This window comes from Octopus sinensis, linkage group LG15 (assembly GCF_006345805.1).
Source record: "Octopus sinensis linkage group LG15, ASM634580v1, whole genome shotgun sequence".
NCBI classification, from domain to species: domain Eukaryota; kingdom Metazoa; phylum Mollusca; class Cephalopoda; order Octopoda; family Octopodidae; genus Octopus; species Octopus sinensis.
Genome location: NC_043011.1, coordinates 22,453,621 through 22,472,640, shown reverse-complemented (window position 1 = coordinate 22,472,640; position 19,020 = coordinate 22,453,621). Strand labels below are relative to the sequence as shown.

General features: G+C 34.9%; 1 protein-coding gene across 2 annotated transcripts in view; it reads right to left on the bottom strand.

Annotated features, from left to right (window-relative positions):
• Nucleotides 1–19,020, bottom strand: part of LOC115219635 (dipeptidyl peptidase 9) — a 117,028-nt gene that overhangs the window by 27,386 nt on the left and 70,622 nt on the right. For both annotated transcript variants that reach the window (XM_036509535.1, XM_029789792.2), the window contains exons 3-9: nt 11,507–11,678; nt 9,760–9,876; nt 8,688–8,810; nt 7,813–7,874; nt 6,289–6,392; nt 3,877–4,033; nt 1,873–2,032 (exon numbers count right to left, since the gene is read on the bottom strand). In XM_036509535.1, coding sequence (XP_036365428.1) covers nt 1,873–2,032; nt 3,877–4,033; nt 6,289–6,392; nt 7,813–7,874; nt 8,688–8,810; nt 9,760–9,876; nt 11,507–11,678 — 895 coding nt within the window. The remainder of the gene's footprint in view (nt 1–1,872; nt 2,033–3,876; nt 4,034–6,288; nt 6,393–7,812; nt 7,875–8,687; nt 8,811–9,759; nt 9,877–11,506; nt 11,679–19,020) is intronic.

Genomic DNA, 19,020 nt, shown 5'->3' with positions numbered 1-19,020 from the left:
TAGTTGATCCACTCAACGGAACAGCCTGTTTGTGAAATTAACATGCATGTGGCTGAACACTCCACAGATACATGTACCCTTAATGTAGTTCTCAGGGAGATTCAGTGTGACACAGTGTGACAAGGCTCACCCTTTAAAATACAGGTACTACTCATTTTTACCAGCTGAGTAGACTGGAGCAATGTGAAAAAAAGGATCTTGCTTAAGGAGGCTACACATCACCAGGAATTGAACTTATAGCCTTGCAAATGTGAGCTGAATACCCTAACCACTAAGTCACATGCCTTCATGATATTCTCTAATATACACAGCTTAAAAAGACAAAACCTTATATTATAAATGTTAATATAACCCAGCAACATGTTAAATGCAGTTTTAAGAAATACCGATCTTGATACAAAATGTCATTACTGGCTAACATTAGCAATGCTGAAAGAGAAGAGATTTGTGAAAACTAATATATACCATTAAAGCTTATACCATTGAACTCAAGCCTATTCCTATCAAAATAATCCATACCTCTCAGTAACTTCACTAAAATAAAGTTGTGAGTAGAAACCTTCTGAACCAACAAAAAGCTAAAGGAAGAAAATGTATACTGTCCACAAAATCAATGATGATAATCATCACCATCATCATTTAGCATCCGTTTTCCATGCTGGCATAGGTTAGACAGTTTGACTGGAACTGGTAAGCACCAGGCTCCAGCTCTTTTTGACTTTGTTTCTATAGCTGAACACCCTTCCTAATACCACACAGTGTATCAGGTGCCTTCTACATGTCACCAGCACGGAGGCCAACTTTTAAATTATTTAAAAAGCGGTTTCTTATGTAAGTTATAATTAGCTTAAGCAAAAAAGCATTTTATTTTGTTTATATCATAAGAATTTAGAAACTTCAAGAGATGTGAAATAATTAGCTTTTTAATGGTAGGAACCCAAACTAAATAAAGCAATAAAGAACTGTATGTAAATATTGGATTTTAAAAAAACCTTTGAATTTTTCTACCCCAAATTTTTTAAAACTCCATTTTATTTCATGTAGCATATAAATTTTCATATTGCAGTATCGAATTCTGGCCCAGGTCTACATCAAGTGAAAAAATCTAAACCCAATGGTGTTCTAATAAAGCATATTATGAAAGTACAACATGTTCTTCTTTCTGTTGAGGTTTAGGTTCTGAATATTAAACATCGTAGTCCATTAGAAAGGATGAACTTAAAACTTATATAATATAATGTGGATGACAACAGTGTATCACTATTCATCATCATCCTTTAATGTCTGCTTTCCATGCTAGCATGGGTGAGACAAGTCATATCATAATAGAAGTAATGGAAGTTGTTTCAGATTAATACAATTAACATCCATGCATTTTTCTCATTTCAACAATTCTATATTCTATCAAGAAAGACCTTAAAAATGTGTTACCCCACCCACCCACCCTAAAAAAAAAGGCACAAGCATTGCTATGTGGTCAAGAAGCTTGCTTTGCAGCTGTATGGTTGCAGATTCAGTCCCACTGCAAGTGTGAGTGAATTTAGTAGATGGAAACTGTGGAAGCCAATACCTACCCAACAGCTTGACAACTGGTGTTGGTGTATTTACATCCCTATCACTCAACAGTTTAGTAAAAGTGGTTAGCAGAATTAGTGCCACAGTCAATTTATTCAACTGTATCCATCAGTCCAATGAGTGAAAGGAGTAAAAATCAAAAGATCTAATTTTTACACTTAACATTATCTGAATCCAGCCTGATCTGAAGCTCCTGACAAGTAGGTGGAATCATAAGGATTAAATAGGAGAATAATCACAGAAATATTTCTATTTCTCAAGCAAAAACATTGTGTCCTATTTAAAAAATTATCTTACCATCAAAAGTACATCTTTCAAAATCAATAACAGATTCAGTCATGTGTTGTAGCCGAGATTTAATTAAATACAAATGGCGGAAGTCAGTTTTTTCACTAGACCAGAGGAACATAATTTCATCATCTTTTTCTTGAGGGAAAAAGTGTAATAAATTGTGTACCTGAAAAGAAACACATATATAAAAATAAACACATTTTGATTTTTCAAAAAGAAAAAAAGCTCTTTAAAACATAAAATATGTAGCACAAATATTAAATAATAATGCTATGGCACAGGTAAGGCAGTGTGGTAAGAAATTTGCTGCCTGACCATAGTTTGAGTTCAGTCCTACTGCATGGTACTTTGAGCAAGTATCTTCTACTATAGTCTCAAGCCCACCAAAGCCTTATGAGTGGATTTGGTGGACAGAAACAAAAAGAAGCCTGTCATATATGTTCACATGTGTGCACATGTATGTGTTATTGTCTCCTCACCTTGGTATCATGTAATAATTGAAAGCAAGTGTCACCACTATCTCTGTGGCGTCATCTGCTTCCAATCTTCTATGAAAATATGTCTGGTCATGAGAAATATTACTTTACTTGGAAACAGGTGAGGAGTAGTGACAGAAAGGGTATCTGGCCATAAAAATCCACCTCAACAAATTCTATTCAACCCATACAAGCATGAAAAAGTGGGTGTTGAAATAGTGATGATATGTTATATAAGCGTTTTTTGTTGTTTTTTTTTTATGGTGGATTATTGTTAAAAAGATGGAACTTCTTAACTCGTTTATGTCTTACAACAAAAAGTCAAAATAATAAAATCTAGCTTAGCACTTAACTCTGAGCAGTAATAAAATTTAGATAGTAAGCACATAGCAACACCTGTTCACTTAGGCATTTAAAGCTTTGGAACAAAATTTATGCATATACTGCTCTGTTACTCAGTGCTTATGGATCAATAAACAGTAACAATACATACTATCATGGAATATAACCAGTTTCAAATGTCGTCTTTGGCTTTATCACAAAAATTAAAATGGCATTTCAAATATAAATAATTTGTAGGTTAACCCTTTAGTGCTTGCATTATTCTGCCAAAATTAATACTTTTTTATCCACATTGTTTTGAACTAATCATGCATTATCTTGTAGCTATGAGATTTTGATGAGGTAGCTGTTAATTTTTAAAACGATATTATAGGATTGGTGTGAGAGACCAGATCTGGCTAGTTTGAACATAAAACAGGCAGAATACTTTTGGCCAGATATGGCCAGTTTAAATGCTAAAGAGTGAAGATGAAATAATTTGTAGGAAAAATGAAGCTTTTTGCTTGAAAAAGAAGGTAGGGGTAAAGCTGCAGTTTTAATAGATTAAAGTTGACCTTATAAAAGGACTTTAATTTTCTTTGATGAGGTACAAAGCATTTTTTTTTGTTTTTTTTTTTGAGGGGGTAGGCAAGAAAAAATAACACACTGAATGAACATTTAATATATTAGAGAGGTTTTAGTACATTGGGCAAAATGCTTAGCAGCATTTCATCCATCTTTACATTTTGAGTTCTAATTCTGCTGAGGTCTACTTTGCTTTTCATCCTTTCAAGGTTGATAAAAGAAGTATTAGTTGAATACTGGTGGTCAATGAAATCGACTTACCCGATCTCCAGAAATTGCTGGCCTTGTGCCAAAATTTGAAACCAATATATTACAGAAGGTTATTTTATCAAATGTTAAGGATTAAAAGGCAAAATCAACTACAGCAGAAATTAACCCAAGATGCCTAACTAGAAATGGTAAAGCATTTAGTCTGATACACAAATGTCAAAATCCTTGACTACAGCAGAAATTGAACCCAAGATGCCTCACTAGAAATAGTGAAGTATTTAATCTGACACATTGTCAAAATTCTAAGTCCTATTTCTGTAAACACACTAAGAATATTACAGAAATATTACTACAAAAATATTGACATTTTGGATTAAAAATATGTAACAACTTGATTGAAAATGATGAGATGTCTTACATTAACCCAAATATCTGATTGATCTTCCACAAGTACATGAATCCTTGACATTAATGTAGATATATCCATCTCATGGGATTCATAAACAAAGCAATCTTCCGGGATGAGAACAAGTGCTAATCTGTCTTGCTGCCGTGAAAGTAGTTCTGCATATACACTGAAAATATTTAGAAACGAAAAAACATTTCAAAACAAAATTTCCAGATGACAAAATAGATTGTTTTTAATCTCTTATTAGAATTCACATCCTTCATTGCATACAAACATACTGATTTTTTTTTTTTTACTTGTTTCAGTCATTAGACTGCAACCATGCTGGGTACCACCTTACAGAATTTTTAGTCAAATGAATCGACCCCAGTACTTATGTTTTTTAAACTTGGTTCTAGCGGTCTCTTTTGCAACGTGAAGTTTGACTGGATAAATCAAACAACATTTGTATCAGCTATTATATAGAAGTTTTCATCAATATAGGCTTAAGACTCTAGATTTTTTTTGTTTTTTGGTACCTTTCACAGTCATAGTAACCCAAACCATACCAGCAAGGAATATGGACGATAAATGATGATTTTATATATATATAAATATATATATAACTTTTCACATATGTGCCATGGAAAACATTTTACCAAATTCTTTCTTCAAATTCTAAAACCAAGATTTGAAGCAAAAGAGATCAAACTATTCAATTGTCATCAAACTTCCATGATTTAACACAATTAAAGAACAGTGAAGTAGATATATTTATTCATATACAAAACAAGTTCTCAGATTATTTTTTATTTTCCTTCTATCCACTGCAACTTACAATAAAATGCAGTACCACTGCTGGGGGAGGGGGCAATGGAGGAGGTCCATCTTGGGCAATATTTTTTACGGAGATGGTACTTCTGGGTCCGCCGTATAAGCCTGTATAGGTTTTGGGACCTGGTGGACAATGGCTGCTTCAAAAGGTACACACTCTAGCTAAGCCACTGGTAAAATGCTATGATGTGTTAGAGACTACAAGTTTGCAAAGCATTAATAAGTTGAAAAGCATCTCATCCCACCCTTCTACTTGGTCAATGTGCCAATAATGGCAAGTTTTGCTCGTGAATAGATTTGAATTCTGCAACACTGGAGTTTCCCCAGTGTGGTTTAGTATTGATTTACTTGCTCTTATTCAACCTGAAATAAATGTATCTAGGAAGAATAAATATATATTACAGGGTGGTAGTGCTGGGCAGTGATGCATATAAATACAAGGTTATTACCAATTCAAATATGCCTGGAGCATATTTAAACCTATAAGAAAGTTATTCACTGTGTTTTGTCATGGATGAAATTTCTTGCTGCAGGCAAATGATATAAAAACACAGGTTGTACTGCAAGCTGATTTTAGATGTATTTACACCATTTGTCAAAAGCAAGAAATTTTCTCCATGACAAAACACAGTGAATGGTTTTCTTACAGGTTCAAAAATACCCCAAGCATATTCAAACTGGAAATAAACTTGCGTGTGTGTGTATGTATGTATGTGTGTATACATATGTATATATATATATATCATCGTCGTCGTCGTCGTCTAACGTCCGTTTTCCATGCTAGCATGGGTTGGACGGTCCAACCGGGTTCTGGAAAGCCAGGTGGCTGCACCAGGCTCCAGTCTGATCTGGCAGTGTTTCTACAGCTGGATGCCCTTCCTAACACCAACCATTCTATGAGTGTAGTGGGTGCTTTTTACGTGCCACCGGCACAGGGGCCAGAGGAGGCTGGCAACGTCCACGATCGGTTGGTGCTTCTTATGTGCCACTGGCTCAGGTATCACAACTACAATTTCCATTTGATTTTGATTTTGATATTGATGTACTTGACTCAATAGGTCTCCTCAAGCACAGCAGGTGGCCCTACGATCCAAGGTAAGCACAGCAGGCCGTCCTGCAAGTCATGAACTCACTTCATTTGTCGATCCCTCACTCAGGTCTTGTTTTGCAAGCAATAAGATCTTGCTAGCAGTGATGACATGAAAAAGCACTTACTACACTATAGTGTGATTAGCATTCGGAAAAGCAACCACACTGAACAGACATTGGAGCACAAGGCAGTCCTTTAATCTAGCAGATCCTATCAAACCATCCAACCCATACCAGCATAGAATAGGGATGGTAAATGATGATGATGAAACTACAAATTATTATTATGTAGTTCTCTCTCTCCTTACATTGGTAAAATATACCTTTCAGTGTTATTTTAAAGCAAAAAAATCTGTGCTATTGTGTTCTAATGTCTATACCATATGGCAAAATACAAATTAACAACCTTCTGACCAACAACTTACTGACTAATTTAGTTGTTCATGAACTGCTAAAGACATAGTACAGTGGAATGAATTCCAGATCAGCTCAAAAAATAAAACAACCATTATTACATACTATTTGCCATCAGGGGTCCAATCAGCTCTCACTAAATACTCCATCCAAGGGAAAAACGTTTTCAGAGACGTACGCATGGTTTTGATTTCAGAATTCTCTGATATCTGAAAGTAAATAAAAATGGCAATATATAAAGGCATCAAGTCCATTAACTTTTTTAAATGTACAGGGTGTTCAGGCTAAATTTAACAATATTTTTATGTCTCCTTTTATCAGAAATAGCTTGATATATTGGTAAACAGTTAACAACATCAAAGAGCATAAAGATTAAAGTTGTAATTGAAATAAAGTTAGCTGAAATGGAGGACTGGAAACCATCTGAATATTGGAAAAGAGTTACCAGTATCATGATGATTTATACCAGGTATCGAAATGCCAACATCATGACTGCTGCTGAATGCTCTGGGAACATTATGAAAGGTGTAAGATGTGACATGGACAGCTGCAGCAGAGACTACAAAACCGTGGCCAGCAGGTCTTTGGGTGTGTCTTTGAAGAGAGCCTTAAGCTCAGTTTAAATGGTGATGTGAAGCTATTGGAGACTGTGGTCAATTTCTGGTTGGAGAGGGTTGCTGCTGGAAGGCCATATGTGTAGCAGCAGGATTTAGCTTCTTGTCATACCCCCAGAAAGAATCAGAAGTGGTTGTTGGAGAATTTCTACAACTTCACCAACTGGTTTCTAACCTCCAAATTCCACCGACTGTAACCCCATGTGTGGGGTGCAGTTGAGAAAGACACTATCTGCTCTGCCCACAACACTAAGGCCACAGTGGTAGTCAAGATCAAGGAGGGGTTCAAGATCTTTCCAGGGACAATAAGAAATACATGCACTAAGTTTCTGAGCTGATTTGATGCTGTGGTGCAAGCCGAGGGTGGCTACTTTGAGTAAACTATTATCTCACAGCCATAATCTAGTTGATATTTAATTTTTTTAAATAAATTTTGTTTTTGGATGAGACATTGTTTTCTTTTTCTTTTACAAAAACTATCAAATTTAACCCAAATACCTTGTACAAACCATTTCATATTACTGTGTTTGAAAAGTCGAAAAAACACCCACTTCTAATTACTACACATCTCTCTAACTATCTCTCATACACATATTACATACACTGGATTCTTTCCCATTCATTTACTGATTTCAATCACTGGACTATAGCCATGCTGGACTACCACTTTCAAGTGGGGGTTTTTAGTCTTTTTTTTTTTTGTTTCTTTCTTTTTAGTTGATATCTAGCCCAGTCCTTATTTTATTGTTCTGTATTAGAACATCATTATTTGATTTTTTAAATTTTATTTTGCACCAATAATAATGTTTTCAGCAAAAAGATTTTCCAAAAAGCAATCAAGTGCCAAAAATTTAAAATAGGAAGAAACAGTTTAAAACAGTTTCCATGACTCATTAGATTTGTAACCATTTGTAACAAACCATCTGGGCCAAACATCTTCATATAGAAATCTGTTACAACTGCATCAGATGGATAAAAATATTGTATTAAATAAAAGGGAAAAAAGACGACTCACTTGGCCTTTTGAATTTACTGCAAATTCTACAATTTTGAGAGTACTTTCAGCATTATCTGTACCTGTGGAATCAAGAAAAAAATATTTGAGGAAACTGAATATGTATATTATTTGATGACATATAAGATGCGTTTTTTTTTTTTGTTCCTAAAAGATATCTCAAAAAAAAAAAAAGTCACTCTAGGTCCTATATGGGAAGTTGGGCCTCTAGAATTAGGAAGGGCATCCAGCCATAGAAACCATACCAAATCAGACAATTGGAGCCTGGTGCTGCTCTCTGGCTAGCCAGCCCCTGTCAAGCTGTCCAACCCACCATGCCAGCATGGAAAATGGACGTTAAACGATGATGATGGTGATTATTAAATGTATGGAATCACATACTGAAGTTTTTAGCCTGTTTCTACATGGTTTTTTTTTTTTTTATTCTTTTCAGATTCTTTTAGTAAAATTACTGTGTTTCTTTTAAATTATCCCTCATGCATCATTTCATTTAAGACCCACTACAATAATATTCCTAGTCTGATGTTCTATTGTCATAGTTATTCCCTGTTATCTTATATGATGGAAACAAATATAAAATTACAAACTTATATTTGAACATAAATTATCAACTGACAGCTTAGAAGAAGAAAACTTAACCAGTATGGAATAGAGATAATCTCTTAATTATAATACATACAATTTGATAATTCAAACATTAAATTTATTCAAAATTTGAACAAAGTTCATTTTTTGAGGTCATCAATCTAAAGTCTCACAAAAGATGGTATTTTTATTTTTAGAAACTGTTCCTCAAGCATTTTATTCCTTCTATATTAAAAGTAAGCACTTAAATTATAGTTACAGACAAAGAAAAACTAGAAAGAATTATTGACCTGCTCGAGGATAGCGGTACATGTCCATCTGTTTATTATCTGTGGTGGGAGCAAATGTGTGCAAAATATCCACTCGAGTTTCATCTACTTCTTCAAATAAAATGTTGTAAGTCTCATGTCCATCTGAAATATAGAAAAGACGACATTTATGAATAATTTACTTTGACTTATAAATAAACATTTTGATTCATTTTTAATATGTTAATTACTTAAGCACTAGGCCTAATCCAATATAGAGAAGTTGTATAACTGCTTGAATTATCTTTAACACACCATAGGCACTCAATTTATCAATCCTGAAGAGATGAAAAACAAAGTGGTCAACAGCAGTGTTTTAAATCAGAAGATAAAATTAAATGCCGCAATGCATTTAGTTCATTTTTCTTTTTTTACAGCCTCAAACATCTCCACTGCCTTTATCATTTTACACAGAAGACAGCATATGCATATCATTTACACCCAAAATTGATTCAAGTTGAAATCTAAAAGAAAAAAACTCTAGTCCTTCTACTGTTTTGAAAAGTGCTAGTGAAAAAAATTTTTGTGTAAAAAAAAATACTATATAAATTGTATATATCTCTATATATATATAAACAGCAAAATGTTTGTGTGTGTCCTCATCTTGTTTGTTATTAACACAACGTTTCAGCTGATATACCTTCCAGCCTTCATCAGGTGTCTTGGGAAAATTTCGAACCTGGGTTCCCATTCCTAAAGTATTTTTCAATATTATTATTATTATTATTATTATTATTATTATTCAGGTCACTACCTGGAATCGAACTCAGAATCTTGGGGTCAAAAACGATGGCTACTAACCCCAAGATTCCGAGTTCAATTCCAGGCAGTGACCTGAATAATAATATCGAAAAATACCTTAGGAATGAGAACCCAGGTTCGAAATTTCCCCAAGACACCTGATGAAGGCTGGAGGGTATATCAGCCGAAACGTTGTGTTAACAACAAACAAGATGAGGACAAATATTCATCTAATGTAAATAATGTACATAATTCCTCATCTCTTAAATATAGAACTGTATAGAAAAATAATATAAATAAATGAGTTGCTCACTTTCTAAATATTTTTTTACAGGTTGCCACCAATAACCAGTGAATCGATCAAATTCTTCTTGAATCACAAATGAAGGCTCTCCAGCACTAATAGGATCATCACTGAGATTTCCAGTACCTAAAAAAATAAAGTCACAGTTGGGCAATTCAATAACATTCCCAGATAAAGAGTGTGTGTGTGTGTGTGTGTGTGTGTGTGTGATAGAGAGAGAGAGATAGATAGATACAAGCATAGTGTGATTAAGGAATCTACTTCACAACTACATGGTATTGTGTTCTGTCCTACAGTGGAACAGACAACTCTTGGGCAAATGTCTTCTACTACAGCCCTGGACTAACCAAAGCTTTAGGAGTTGATTTGGTAGGCAGAAACTGACAGAAGCCCAAGTTATAAGTATGAGTGTTTGTGTCTGTGTCTCGTATATGAGTGTGTGTGCATGTGACATTACACACTAATTGTAAAATAAACATCAATCATACAAATTGTTTCACTTTTTGCTATCTTCCAACATGTCCAGTCATTCTGTTGTTCATATTCCAAGGAGTAGAGGAAATGTAACTTTGATAAGAAACAAGTGGTGGTGATGGTTGGCGACAAGAAGAGCATCCAGTTGTAGGAAATCTGCTTCAAACAATTTTATCTGACATGCAAAACATAAAAAAGTTGACCATAACAGGCGCAGGAGTGGCTGTGTGGTAAGTAGCTTGCTAACCAACCACATGGCTCCGGGTTCAGTCCCACTGCGTGGCATCTTGGGCAAGTGTCTTCTGCTATAGCCCCGGGCCGACCAATGCCTTGTGAGTGGATTTGGTAGACGGAAACTGAAAGAAGCCTGTCGTATATATGTATATATATATATGTGTGTGTGTTTGTGTGTTTGTCCCCCTAGCATTGCTTGACAACCGATGCTGGTGTGTTTACATCCCCGTCACTTAGCGGTTCGGCAAAAGAGACCGATAGAATAAGTACTAGGCTTACAAAGAATAAGTCCCGGGGTCGATTTGCTCAACTAAAGGCGGTGCTCCAGCATGGCCGCAGTCAAATGACTGAAACAAGTAAAAGAGTAAAAGAGAGAGAGTATAACAGTCACCAACCTACCATAGAAGACCTTCTGGTTCTATGACGCAAACTTTCACTTTTAAAGTGATTTAAATTATTAAAATTTCAGGTTAATTCATGTTCCAAACATCAGCTCAACTCTTCAGCATTCAAATTTCTCTCTCAAACGTAATGTTTATTTGTTCACAATGATTTGAATTAGTTATGCATTACTTTGTAGCTTTGAGATTTCAATGACATGATTGTTTATTTTCAGAAAGGTAAAGAAAGTGCAAGAGGATGGATCTGGCCACTTTTAAGATAAAACAACGCTGAATATTTTGGCCCCATATAGCCAGTTTAAATGCCAAAGGGTTAATAATGGCAATGATATTTTATTAAATTTTCATTATTTATGTCAACAAAAGTGTTAAAATGAGGAAAAAAAATTATCACCATCAATATTACTAATAATAAAAATTGTTTCTCATATAGGTACAAGGCCCGAAATTTGGGGGATGGGGCTGGTCAATTACATCAACAGCAGTATTTTATCAACTCCAAAAGGATGAAAGGCAAAAATCAACTTTGGCTGAATTCGCACTCAGAATGTAAAGTCAGAAGACATGCTGCTAAGCATTTTGTCCAGCATGCTAACAATTCTACCAGCTCACCACTTTAATAACAATTATAATAAATAACAACATACCTTTATGAACATGTGTGAGCCTTCTCTGACAACGACTTGTGAGGTGCATGACAGATATGTCTCCATCGAGTACAAATGCCACCAAATCAGAATTTGAAGGGCAAAACATGGGGTTAAGGCAGGTTTGGTAAGAGGAAGTACATACAACTTCAGGAAAGAGTGCTTCATCATTCTAGAAATAAACAGAAGTTTAAATTTAAAACGTAAACCCTTTTCATATTCAGATAAATTGTACTCAAAAGATGTCAAATTATTAAAACATATTTAGGAATGAGATATTTTGTTTTCAATTAAAATGATCTCTTAGTATATTTGCTTTTCAAGTATTACTGTAGCTGGAAACATCTGCTTCAGTGTAATTGATAATTGAATAGTTTATTATTGAATGCTTCATTAAATAATTGACAGCTCATAACCTCCTTTTATATACCACTGTTTACAAGACATGGTGTCACACTGTATTAGAACTTAGCACCATAGTTTTTATGGAGCTATGTGACTAAGACATATCTCTTTCTTGGAAAAAAAATGACAGTCTACTGTTATTGCTTAGCCCCAAATCAATCTTGACCTAACAGATATTATCTAAGACATCTCAGCCATAACTATCTAGTCTTTTTAGAGGCATCTAAAACTTCACTATCAAATGTGTCCTTTCCTTTTTTTTTAAAAAAAAAAAGGAAGAGTGTGATCTGAGGAACATTAGGCTGTTATTTCTTGCAGATTAACAACTTCTTAGAGACTCCCTTGCTGGCTAGTAGACAACTGCAGGTTTTGCCATTGGAAGATCTGACTTCATCAAGCTAATAATAAATATGTTAATTACACAGTGTTCTTGATATTTATGGTAGTTAAACATACTTTCTTGGGGTATCCAGGCACACCTCTACTTCCCTAAGGTATTAAATATAAAGCTAAATAAACAAGGCCAGGGTGAGTCAAATTTAGGATAGACTTTGTGCACCATCAGTGATGAACAAAGGACTGTCAACTGTTTACTATATTGACACCCTAAAAATTTGAGACAATTTCTTTTCTACAACTGCCACTACTTATTTTATCAACCTTGAAGGACAAAACAATTTCACTAGATTTAAATCCAGTGAAATAATTTACTGAATAATTATTCAACATATTCTACACAGTCATTTCATTAACATATTCCATCTTAAGTCTGACAAGTCAACAAGGGAGTTATCATGCAATCAATCAACCAGTTAGAAACTGCAGCCAAATTCTCTCCAATGACACACTGTCTCACAACAGGAAGCACATAATGGACAAAATAGTTCCAGATAACAAAAAAGCAGATGTCACAGCTTGAATGCCTAGTCATAGATGTCTCAATATGTATAATCTGTTTCTCCCACAGATTAAAACTTGTAACTAGGGATATATATGTGAAAATATTAATACATTGTTAAAAACAATTTAAGATCAATGATGTCTCATAATCCACTAATTGTCATAGCAACAGCTCACATTTCATTTTAGTATCTGATTAAAAGCAAATATACTCAAGTTATGAAAGCCTGCTATGAAATCTTGTTGCATTTCCCAAACGTGAAACAGATATTTAAGTGACTTTCCAATGACATTAAAAATAATTAGAGAAAAACACAATCAAGAAGAAATGGTAATGATTAACAATGTTTTATTGCATAGAGAAGGATTGAAAAAGGAAAAAAAAAAAGAAAGAAAATCATTTTTATCCATTTATTCTACTTTTACAAAATATCAAGAATGTGTTCGTGCCGGTGGCACGTAAAAAGCACCATCCATCCGTGGCCGTTGCCAGCCTCGCCTGGCCCCCGTGCCGGTGACACGTAAAAAGCACCATCCATCCGTGGCCGTTGCCAGCCTCGCCTGGCCCCCGTGCCGGTGACACGTAAAAAGCACCATCTGATCGTGGCCATTTGCCAGACTCGTCTGGCATGTAAAAAGCACCCACTACACCCATGGAGTGGTTGGCGTTAGGAAGGGCATCCAGCCATAGAAACATTGCCAGATCAGACTGGGCCTGGTGCAGCCTTCTGGCTTCCCAGACCCCAGTTGAACCGTCCAACCCATGCTAGCATGGAAAGCGGATGCTAAACGATGATGATGATGACGATGATGATGTATCTCACAAATATATAGTCTGCAACCAGCAAATGTCTATTAGAAGAGTAATTCAAAATGCATAACAGGTTTACAAAGCACGTGGCAATAGAATAACTTTTTACAGTTGGATTCCATTTGTGGCTTTTTTGGGGTTTTATTTCCAAGAAGTTTTGTTTAAAGAAACTGAAACCATGGAGAATGTGGACAATAGTAAAAGCCATTGTTCTTCCAAAACAAGAAATATGTATAACATAAAAACAGAAGTGATGTGATGGCAAAATTGAGTCATGGTTTTACTAAATATGTAAACTGCGTGAATCATACAATGTTTTTACATTAATAGAATATGAATCCACCCAACATTTAACACATTTCAGTTTTTATTTGTGTTACATTAGTATCATTAGTATAGTTACTAAAATTGAAATTACCTAATTCCAATTTTAAAATATAACTACATTCATCTCCAAACTAATGCAAAATGTTTCACCTATTTTAATGGCAACATTCACTGAGTCATACATCTTAATCTATGGCCTCCTGATTTAATTTTCTCTGAGAGTTTAAATAAGATTAGTTTGATTTTATCAATGTTCCATATTTATAATGGGCAAGTGATGCAATACCAGACAGATGAAGATAAAAAAGAAAAACCGATATCTTCACAAACAAGGTCAGTGACTTTCAATATAGGAGATAATAATTACGTTATTTCTGGTATTTGTTTCAATTGTCTGTAGACAGTGTTTCCTGAGCATATATTACCTTCAGCCAAATCTGCTGCAGACAAGTATGAATGAATTTAAAACATAATGAATTTGTTTATATATTATACTAAAACATCAATTTAAGTACACTTCTATTTGTTATTTCACCAACAATGCTGGTATATAACAAAAAAAATTATGACAAATAATGATCTTTTTGTTTTCAATCTTCTATTAAAATCTCATCATAATTTTTACTAGCATTTTAGTAACCAAATACAAGGTCAAGTGAGGTCACGTACAATGTATAACTATATATTTTCTATCACACTAAAATATTTAGTCAAGAATCTCCATTAGTTACAGGGTAAACAAAACTGTTGAAGATGAAATCAAAGCTTAAAAACTGATGTTTACTATTTAATTTTTTGTTTGACTTCCACATCATCAGGCTTACATCCATTTTACCCACAGGTTAGACAGATCTTTTCTGGCACAGCATCTCACCTATTATTGTTGATCTTTGTCATCTCCTTTTGAGATTTTCCTTCACTTCTTCCCATGACTTCCTCAGTCTTCCTCTTTCCTGGCTCCCTTCTACTTGGATTGCTGGTACTTCTTTACACATCTCTTGAGCATACTATATCTGCTTCTTCTCATATCCTGTTTTGCTCTCTGCTCCATTTGTGCTCTGTCATTTATGCACATCAACATTACACTCAAGTGGGAGCATGCTCACCTTATTTCCTTCTAACTTTTGTATATCCATTATAATCAATGCCTGTGTCTTGCAATCAAGCAACACTGTACTTCAGACAAGTTTCATACAATCTACCCTTTACTTGAAGAGGGAATCTATTTGTTACCAGCAAAAGAAATAACTCTTTAAACTTTTTCCATCCTGTTCTCACTCTGGCTACTGAGCTTTCAGAATACTTTAAGTATTTTAAAAGAATTCATTTATGGATGTTCTTACTGCTAACCACACTTGTGCATGTCACAGATTAAGTCTTTCTTCTCTGTGATCCTGCTGCACTTCATGTATCGACAGGTTACATTGTGCATCCCACTACTGATAATATTAATCCTCTGTACATAACTATAGATTCCATTGTATATGTGACTGTCAAAATGTTGACATGGTTTTCTTAGCTGGATGTCATCAACTACTTTGCAGCTGGATCAAGGAGAATTCTATACTATCAGCACTAAAGATGTGCTATTTCAAGATAGTTCATTTCTTGCTACTCTATTTCAGTCTTTGATTCTGAGTTTCTGCTCTCCTACAGTACATCTTCATTACAGCTTGCAGAAACCATGACTACTCTGTCCAGATAAGGAGGTACCCATTTCATAAACTGTCAGGGTTATGCAAGTTGCCTAACTTCCAAAATGCATCACTTTCTCTACGTCTATGAAGCTAAGTCTCTCCATGTATTAGGGGAGCATTTGTCTGAAATATATGGCATTGAAATTGAGGTATGGATTAAAAAGAGGATGTTTATTTCCATGTTAATAGTTTAACTCTTTAGCATTTAAACCAGCCACATCCAACCCAAATATTCTACCTGTTTTATTTTCAAATCAGCTTGATCCAGCCTCTCAGACCTTGTCTACAACGTCATTCTAAAAATAAACAATCAAAATCTCAAAGCTATGAGATAATGCAGGATTAATTCAAAACCATGTGAGCAAATAAGCATTACATTCACATACTTATCTGAATGCTAAAGGGTTAGACTACTGAACAAATGGCAGCAAGGCATATTTGACATCATAGGAGGCAGGGAGGAAATATGTGAACCACTGATCTACATAGAACTGTTTTACAGCTCTCCTCTCCAGTTTTATAAATTTTATAAAATACACTAAATTTCTACTGCAAACTGTTTAACATTTAACAACAATTATTTTCTAAGAGTCAATTATCCCTACCAGCTCTGAACATTTACCACTACTTCATTATAAGGTCACCACTATGTGGCTGGAAAATTATTGGGCTATACAATTTGGCGAGATCTTACAATGTGTTCTGATCATCTTAAAAACCTTTTCCTCCAGGAATGGATATGAGAAGTGGTGTAGATACCTTAAGATTACTTCTATAAAATATGGTAAATTTCAACTGCAGACTGTTTACTCTAACAATAATATACAAAATGATTTAGAAGTCCCATTACCCTTTAAATGTCATATAAATTTTTTACTTCTTTATTTTGTTACAATTTCATTTTTAATACAATTTTTGCATTTTGTTGAGACTAGCCTTTAGTATATATTGTTTTACATATTTTAGAAAAATGTCATTAGGAAAAGAAGATAGAATATTCATTGACCCCAAAACAGCAATTTAACCCTTTAGCATTTAAACTAGCCATATCCAGCCCAAATATTCTCTCACAATTATCCATCAATGTTATTTTGCAAAGAAACAATCATATCATTGAAATCTTAAGGATATGAGATAATGCCTGTGCCAGCACTGGTGCCATGTGAAAAGCACCCAGTCCACTCTGTAAAGTGGTTGGCATTAGGAAGGGCATCCAGCCATAAAAACTATACCAAGCCAAGACAGACAGTGGGACTTGGTCAGTCCCCTGGTTTGCCAGCTCCTGTCAAACCATCCAATCTATGCTAGTATGGAAGACAGACATTAAATGAAGATGATGACATTTGACAGAGTGATCTGAATGCTAAAGGGTGAAAGTTAATCCTGCTCAGTTGTTCAGGCATATCTAGTTCAGCCATCCAAGGTATTCTGGTGGGGAGCTAAAAGCTTGAGTGACAAGACTACGCCAGAATCTTCAAGCTGTAGTAACCAATAGGAGGAGGCAATGGGGACTGGGTTAATAAATGCAGTTCCCCCAGCTCTCTATATACTCTTGCAAACCCCCTAGCTACCCACTTCCACTCACCTCGTACTTTGAGAGGCCATCCAAACACCTTACCTCATCATCACAAGGGAGTGTTGAAAAGTTCCTGGCTTTAAAGGTATCACGAAAGGCCTGGTTGGAGGCCCAACTTTCCGAGTCCTTTTACAGGGCTCAGAAAAGCTGAAAGACCACTGCAATAAGAGTGTGAATCTGAGAGAGAGAGAGAGAGATATGTTGAATAAAATTATAACTATCCTCCGGTATTTTCTTTTGCCCAAAGCTAGGAACTTTTCAGCAACCCCTTGTATATATTTCATAGCAACTCCTACTGGATCATTCTCACCATCTCACTAAAACAAAAGTGAACCATGCAGCTCTTCTGCAAGAACCTGCTCTGTCCACCACCACCACCACCCCTACTTTCTCATTCATATTTTAACCCTTCATCTCCTAAGGGTTCATAGTTGCATAATGACCTCAATAGTGCTGCTGGCACAAAAAGTATCCAGTACACATTGTAAAAATGGTTGGCATTAGGAAGGGCTATCCAATCCATGCAAATCTGGAACATGGACATATGATGATGATATTACTAAATGTTAAATAATGACACTCTTACTATTTTTGAACTACATAAAAGTTTGTCGTCTTCAGTAGAGAAACAATAATAGACAGCTTTCCAAAGAATTAATAGTAATTGCTTCCAATTTAGATGAAAGGCCAGTAGTTTTGAAGAAAGGGTGGGAGATAGTTGATACCACTGATCCCAGTACTTGACTGGTACTGTATTTTATTGACCCTGGAGGAATGAAAACAAAGTCAACCTTGTCGGAACAATGATGATGACATAACATGAACTCAAATTTTGGAAAAAGATACCTAGTTAAATAACTTCTAATATTTGATTGGTAATTATCTTAATGACTCCAGAAGGATGAAAACAAAGCTGGACTCTTGATATAATTACTGTAAGTGATTTTGTTTTGGTACCCTATCATCTATCTACTCCACCACCTTAAGAAATATTAATAATTTCTCACATTGGAACAAAACTACAAATTTGTTGCAAACAGGTATAATCAATGAAATCAATCCTATTGAAATCACTGGTATTTATCTTAACTTCACTGAAATACAAACAAATGTCAACTTCAGCAGCTTCACAACTAAGAAAGTACAATTTCTGAAGTTAAATACTAACATACATTTATTCTAGTTTTTGAAGCAAAGAAAAAAATTTTTTTTTTAATAAGAGAGAGAGAGAGAGAGATGGGGAGGGCAAAGCAGAAGGGCAAAAGTAGAAAGGGGCAGTAGTAGTAGAAATGCAAAATAAAGGAAATGGTAAAAAAAAAAAATAAAAAGCTCAAGATTGAAGGAAAAGGGTAGAAGAAAAGGAGACAGAAACCTATCTTACTCTATTTTTTACAGGAGTGTGCAAGGTTGAATGGGTTAATTTTACTCTGTAGTATCTACCTCCTTTATATATGTTTGGAGGAGGATATGGGGGCGGGGCACAGTCCTCAATATGCACTCCTAGACAGTCTCACAGAATGTGGTATATATATTAGATATTTCTGTACCATGCTTTTGTTCCAATATTCAAAGTATTAAAACACAATGATCCTCAGCAGACTATGTTGAAATAAAAGATGCACATACAGTTGAAGAGATAGAGTAACAATAGTTCAATTGATGAAATTTATAGCAAAGAACGAGCAACAATGATGATGTTTGAACACATGGGTTTTCTAAATATAACTATAGAAGATAAAGGAATTTTATATTAAATTGAAACGAATAAGGGAGGTGGGTATCTGTCAGAGAAGAAGTG